The following is a 7,466-nucleotide window of genomic DNA, read 5'->3' on the forward strand; positions in this document are numbered from 1 at the left end:
TGGCGAGGGGGGCTCCCCCCGCCGAGGGCGGGCGGCCAGCGGTTGCGCTCCGGCTGGCTGGTGGGGCTGCGCCAAACTTGCAGGAGCTTTTTGCCTTGGAAGTTTTGCGTTGGATTTCCTCGCAGAAGTGCCGCAGCGGGGTTTTTTTTCTTGTCACATGTTTTAACGTCAGTGCAGAAACGCTAATCTTTCTGGAACTGTATGAAGCCGTTGCTCTGGCGGCAAAATTAAAAGCAGAGCTTTAAAATGCCACATTAGACGTCCGCATGGATCAACGTGCATCTCCATCTCATGCTGTCGTACACGGTTCGCCCTGTAATCTGTAGTTTGTCATTTTGTAACGTTCGTATAGATCCTGTTAAGGGTTTTGGGGAATTTTATTACAAGACCTCTGTTTATATTTTTCTAGTGCTGCTGTTGCTTTTTTACATTGTTTTGTATATTAAACACTTGCTGTTGCTTAAACTGCTACTGCATTTATTTTTTGCTGTTTAAATACTAGCGACAGTCTTGGAGTCTTTGAGATAACCAGATACTCTGTGTCACAGTTGGAATACCCGCACTGCATATAAACTGTAGAGACGTTGTTTGACAGCTGAAGGCTTGAACGCTTCTCAACCTGCAGGAAAAAGCACTGTCTGTCACCTCAATAATCAATAAAGTACTTGGCGTAAAAAAAATGTCGCTTGCATCACACTGTTAATGTTGCCAAGAACAGGGTCTGAGGGGGGTGGCAAGAAAGTTGAATTTGTTCTCTCTCATGTTCCAATAATTCAGTCTCAGGGAGCAATTAAAAAACTCATTGTGAATTTTAAAAAACGGCTGTGACTGAAATCCTTGTGGCAGAACTGTGGACTCGAATGCACATTGGCAACCTAATTTGTTTCTTAGGTGCCTTTTGGCAAACAGATGAAGGAGGATGAGAACGGGCTTGAAATTAAAACGGAACTGAAAAGCAGGGAATATAAGAGCAGGAAAGAAGGGGAAGCGTCAGGAAAGTGTAAGGGGAAAAATGTTTAACTGGAAGTTATCTCTAGGCGTTGTGCATGTCTTACAGGGATCAGAAATATGACGTTGCAGCCAGAGCAGTTGAGATCATTAAACTGGAAGTGAGCGAGATGTAAAGTCTGGACTATCTTGTTTAATCTCTGTGGTGCTGGTCCCTGGTACCTCCTGAAAGGTGTAAGCCTAGTAGTAGCAAGAACAGATCCGTTAGCGTTTTGAATAGGCACGGCCAGTCTAGAAAATCTGAAGAATCGTTTAAATGGAGAGTTTACTCATAAGCCATACAGTTGTTTGCGTTAATTATAATGGTGAAAAAACCAGCCTTAATTTTTGTGTTTGTAATAAATGAAAACATAAGTATAGACTGAAGGGCTGCTAGCATTCCAGCCAGAATACTATTGCGTTCCTTGGTTTTGTGAAATGAGAAGGAATCCTGAAAATAGTGGAATGGTATCTAAAGCGAATTTTGTTCATACTGAGAAAGAAAACCGTAGTTCACAGGGTCAAAAATAGCATGTATGAACTTTGCCAGAACCGTTGGGTAACTTGAGAAGGTGTTCTAGGAACGTGATGGGTGTTTATTCTCTGTGTTTGTTGAATTTTTTTTAATTCATTTGTTGGCATCTAACGGTAGGGTCAAGGGCAGCTTTAGTGGGTTTTGTTGTGAAACAGATGTCAGTAAGCTGGATTTCTCTAATAGAGGACATGAGCTAGCAACTCTCTGACCTGGAAACAAACTTGAACTTTTGGACTCCGTAATTGCTTGTGGTGCTTGTAGGTGGAACCAGGAGTTAAATTCCCCTCTAGATCACCCACCAAAATAAACTAGCCTCTGTAAACGTTAATGTTTAAATGGTTTGGAAGCTATTGAAAGTTCCTAATTTTATTCGGTTAGTGTTTTCACTTATATAATACTTAAAAATGCACACCTGGGCTTGATCTGCTTTTTGCAGATCTCGATGGTTTTTTTTTTCTTTCCGATTCTCTGAATTTCACACGTCACTCAATATATTGTTATTCAGCCTGTAGATTCCAGGCTGTTCCTCGCTAACTTGCAGTTGTTATGTACATATTTTTAAAAATAAAAATGTTAAAGTATAGTATAAAGCTTATTAGAAGCTTGCCCATTGAAGTCTATTTGCATTCATTCCAGCTGCCTGCTTGGTTTGCACTTCTTTTGCCATGTAGAGCCACAATTATAGGGAAGTATTATCTTGCATAAGGGATCAAGTTGAAAATTCTTTGAAGAAAATATCTCTTCAGAATTGAACTACATTCTTTAATGGTGACTAGTTCTGATCTTGAAGTGCTTGAGTCTTCTTTAGTAATAGTTGCATGCATTGATCTATCTGAACAATTATTGGTCAGAAAAGGTTTTTAGCATCAGAGTAAAGCTTAATTCTTTCATCGCTATTGGGATTTGATTATTATCAATATAGAATAATAAAACCTCAGTAGATTATTTGTTTCTAGTGCATATGAATCCCAGTTCATCTATTCACGTAATCTTTATTATTGTTCTAATTCGCATAATACTTGTAATAGGATTTTAAAATTCAATGTAAAAGCAACTGTAAAAAAAAAATGCAGTACCTTAGCATTTTTCAAATTCACTTGGGGGTGTGTGAAGTTGTTACCTCTAATATTTTAAGTGATTGAGTAACAATGCAGTCAGGTAAAACAGTGGTTCCACGTGTCACCATTTGAGATATGTGGAAGTATTGCAAATCTTGCACAGAATTTCGTAGATTTCGTATCTTCTACTGATAATTTATTATTCCTGACCTTTAGGCTTATTTAATTATATAATATGAATTATAATTCTATATATAATCATGTGCATCTATTTTTAATGCTGCTTTTTTTCTTTTGTTATAATTAATCTTCCTTCTACCCCTCCCATCCCCAGGGTCAATTAAGTGAGAGCATGGACCATGGAGGAGTTGGCCAATATGACCTGTAAGTTGCTGCTAGAAAATGTTCTGTACCATTCATGCCAACCACATAGAACTTCTAATTTTGTTACATTGTTAAGTTAAATAGAAAATTTTGTCATTCTTGTTCAATTTTGAGTTGTTTCTAGTCGTTTTACTATTTCTTCACATTAAAATTTGTGAATTGTATCTTGAAATAAAATAATAATAATAAAAAAAAATTCTGGCAAAACTTGCTGTTGTCTTTTAATCCTTGTTTCTCCTAATATTATCTATCGTACTTGAATAATATTTGTAATATCAATGTAATGCACTGTCTGCAGAACACTGTACATTCTGCTCATTTTATAAAGGCTCCAGTTGCAGATTTGCGTAGCAGTCTGAAGCTGATGAGAATTCAGAAGTTCTGATTTGAAGTTCAGGAGACGGCTACCTTTAGCATTACTTCATTTACAGATTTCCAGATTGTTTCAGCATACCATGTTGTGAGAAGAAAGCAGCGATAGTTAAAACAGTTCAGTTACACTTACTTTAGCAGGATCAATCTGTTAGCCTTTTGCAGAACTGCAGCATAATGTAGAAGCATCATTAAATTATGGTTCAGTCTTCTTTTGTGGCATGTTCAGAGTTGTGAGACGTTTTTTGTTACAGCTTTTTCTGCAAGATGTGTGTTATAGAAGTCTCGCCATGACTGTTGGGGCTGCTGAATATGATTTGAAAGTTAAACACACCTTATAGCCTTGCTTTTACTTGAGGTCTTGTAGGAATGTCTAAGTCAGTTTGAGGCTTTGGTCTTTTAAACTTAATCCTGGTATAATACAGAGATGTATTATGCATAAAAGTGAAGGGCTCTGAAGGAAATCTTGATACTGTAAATCCCCAAAATTTGCAGGTGATCTTTTCTGTGCAAGTTGCAACTTCCTGCTTTGCACACACCCAAATAAAATTTCTGATGCTGAGAATTCTCCAAATCTCCAAAGCAGTCATTCAGTTATGTCAGATATACTGTATGCTTTTCAGAAAGTAATTTGCTTGCTTACTTTCATTTGATCATTTCTGAGTATCAGATAGTCTTATATTCTTGTTTCGGTTTTATCCCAGTGGCATGGAACATTGTGAAAAATTTGAGATTTCAGAAACTAGTGTAAACAGAGGTCCAGAAAAGATCCGACCAGAGTGCTTTGAGTTACTACGCGTACTTGGCAAAGGTGGCTATGGAAAGGTAAGGAACTCTTTTCTACAGAAGTAAATCCATTATGCTGAAGGCAGTTAAAGTGCCTTTGCTGCCTTTGGCAAGGTCTAACCTTCCCATCCTGTTTTCTGAAAAGTTCATTCTACCAGAAGGTAACCTCAGGGCTGCCAAGGTTGGTGTCGCGGGACCAGGGTCACCGGCAGAGCCTCACAGCTGGTGGCAGTAGAAAATGTCCCAAACTGGTTCTGGTTCCAATCACTAGCTGTTCTCCTTCAGGCAGCATTGCAGTTTGTAGGTGATCTCATCTCTCTTTTGCAGAACTTTTGTTTTTAACTTAAGATGTCTAATGCGGTCATAATACGTGATTGCTTTTGTATTGGTGTTGTATAGGTGTTTCAAGTACGAAAAGTAACGGGAGCAAACACCGGGAAAATATTTGCCATGAAAGTTCTTAAAAAGGTAACCTGAATGTTCGCGTTTCACTACTGTCTGAATCTAAAAAAAGGACCTATCCCTCCCTTTAGCTATTACAATTACCTAATTATATAATATACCTAAAATTAAACTTTATCTGTGATATATACAGTTGTTATCCAGGTACAGTTGGAATTATAATTAGCCTTTAAATTGTTCTGTGTGTAGTTCTTAGCAGCTGATTTAAATAGCTCAGGAGGTTCCTTCCAACCTAAATTATTGTATGATTCTATGAAATAAAGAATTAAACTTCCACAAGAAACCCGTCATGTTATAGATACATGATGGTGAAATTCTCTTTTTTTTAAATTATGTTGTTGAATCATACGTAGTGTTGTGATTTAGTAAACTCGGAAGGGAATTAAGTATAAAAGTCTGCCTTGGTTAGCATGTTCTTGTGTTCAAATCTCTCTGCTTTTTGTAGGCAATGATTGTAAGGAACGCAAAGGATACAGCTCATACAAAAGCAGAGCGGAATATACTGGAGGAAGTGAAACATCCCTTCATCGTAGACTTAATTTACGCCTTTCAGACTGGTGGAAAACTCTACCTCATCCTTGAGTATCTCAGTGGTCAGTATATGAAATTGTGTTACCTGCTTCCTGGTATCTTATATAATTGAGAATTTGGATTTCTTATTCTACTTACAAAAAGCCAGCTAACCATTGGCATGGTGTCTTAAAAATGTAAAATAGGGTAGCATTAAGAATACATAGAATAACATAAATAAACCTTCTAATTCAATAAAATAAAGATGAATGAAACATAAAACAGTTATTTTTCGTGACGGTACAGGAGGGGAAGATTTTTAATACCTTTTCTTCCATCAGGCTTGTAATTCCTGTACGTTACACTTAGATCCTATGCAGTCATACAGAGTACCTGAGGTTTTAGTCCTTGCAGGTTCTTTGTGAAACAAGACAGTGTTATCTTTATTTCACGGATAGAAACAGGCACAGATTAGAAGCAATTTGCTCAAGTTATAACAATAGGAAAAAACAGGGACAGAAATGCTGTTACTTTTTTCAGCATGCTCTTTTGATTTCTTTTGGCATTTCTTTAGTTGATAGAATTCTGAGAATAACAGAATAGTAAATTCTCAGTTGTTTTTTTGTGAAACAGCTTTCTGTGGAGCAGGACAATACCTGTTGCTTATAATTTTTCTAGAAAATAGACTTGACTGACTAAAAATTATAGACTACACATTAATAGAGTATAATCTCATTTTTCTCATGACAGGAGGAGAATTATTTATGCAGTTAGAGAGAGAAGGGATATTTATGGAAGACACAGCTTGGTAGGTGAAACTATTTTGGTAAATTAATTGCTTAAATGGTATATTCTGACTTGAAAAACTGTAACTACTCATTCATTTCTTAGTCTAGCGAAAAGAGCAGTTAACTGGGTTTTGGGAAGACATATGTGTTCCGTACTTACCCGTTTGTGCCAGTCTTACTACAGAAGAGGGTCCATTGCTGGTTGCTGAGTGAGGCTGTATTACATAGGGTTGTGGTAAAGGAGGTGTTTTGGGTGTTGGAGAAAAGACTGTGAAAGACTTGCTGTAAATGCAATTTGTTTTTGTTCTTGATCCACACACAATTTTACCAGCCAGTTACAGGGTTTCCAAGTCACTGTAACGGCTGTATTCTAACAATCAGATGTGTGAAGTGATAAAGGTAATTATGCTAATGAAGGAGAAAAAGCCTTTTGAGTAGTGATATTTCACATATAAACAAGTTGAAATTATCCCTTATCGATTAGGCTTCACACAACTGAATACAGTTGTGTCTTCCTACAGTGCATGCCGATAATGCCGTAGAAAAGCTTTGATGTACATGCGGGGCTGTAATACTGTTCCACAGATAGCACTCTGGGTGCTGCTGGTTACCTTCTTAGCTTTATTTTTTTTTCTTCAACTTTGCCATCTATATGTGGTAATACAGATTGAAGCATATTTTAACCACTAACTGGTAAATTCAGATTCCTCCAAATATATTCATGATGATAGCTACTGAACAGGTAAACCTAATGGTAATGGCGTAATTTTGTAGTTCATCTTGGAGTCTGTATGCCTTTTGGCAAACCAACCTCAAAGGCATCATTGTTTCTCTCATTTATTCTCTCATAGGCTTCTAATGATACTTTCTAGGAACCGTTGCTACGTATGTGGTAGTCCTAGTGCTCAAGATGCTTTGCATGATTGAATATGTCTTAATTTTGTGGCATATGTTTCCTTTCAGCTTTTACTTGGCAGAAATCTCAATGGCACTGGGGCACTTGCATCAAAAAGGAATCATCTACCGTGATCTGAAGCCAGAAAATATCATGCTTAATCATCAAGGTAGAAATATAGTAACAGTTACATTGCCAGTCATTTGAAAACAATTCTTCAAAGGTCACAACGCCTCACTCTTATGTGAATTTCCTTAGAACGGCATGTTCATTGTCACTCTTGGTATAACTGAAGAATTGCCAAAGCTAATTGGTTTCCCTTAAACACAGCTTCTTTGGCTCTAATAGGCCCCAGCAAGCTCCAGGTTCTATGTGTATAATAGACACAGGTGTTTTTTGAATGGTTGACTTGCTATTTCTGCAGCTCTGAGATTTTTCTTCTACTGGGTCATTGTAAAGTACATAAAGATCTGTGTCTTCAGTGTAGCATCAGTGACATTTCATAGAATCATAGAATCATTAAGGTTGGAAAAGACCTCTAAGATCGAGTCCAACCGTTGACCCAACACCCCCATGCCCACTAAACCGTGTCCCTAAGCGCCTCATCTACAGTTCTTTTAAATACTTCCAGGGATGGTGACTCCACCACTTCCCTGGGCAGCCTGTTCCAATGTTTAACCACTCTTTCA

The 7,466-nt window shown here is 37.6% G+C and overlaps 1 protein-coding gene across 1 annotated transcript in view; it reads left to right on the forward strand.

Moving 5' to 3' along the window:
- Positions 1-2,917: 2,917 nt before the first annotated feature.
- Positions 2,918-7,466, forward strand: part of RPS6KB1 (ribosomal protein S6 kinase, 70kDa, polypeptide 1) — a 14,008-nt gene continuing 9,459 nt past the window's right edge. The window contains exons 1-6 of the mRNA XM_009323896.1: positions 2,918-2,964; positions 4,041-4,161; positions 4,522-4,590; positions 5,030-5,177; positions 5,845-5,902; positions 6,846-6,946. Coding sequence (XP_009322171.1) covers positions 2,933-2,964; positions 4,041-4,161; positions 4,522-4,590; positions 5,030-5,177; positions 5,845-5,902; positions 6,846-6,946 — 529 coding nt within the window. The 5' untranslated portion in view covers positions 2,918-2,932. The remainder of the gene's footprint in view (positions 2,965-4,040; positions 4,162-4,521; positions 4,591-5,029; positions 5,178-5,844; positions 5,903-6,845; positions 6,947-7,466) is intronic.

This window comes from Pygoscelis adeliae, unplaced genomic scaffold (genome assembly GCF_000699105.1).
Source record: "Pygoscelis adeliae isolate BGI_AS28 unplaced genomic scaffold, ASM69910v1 Scaffold290, whole genome shotgun sequence".
Lineage (NCBI taxonomy): Eukaryota > Metazoa > Chordata > Aves > Sphenisciformes > Spheniscidae > Pygoscelis > Pygoscelis adeliae.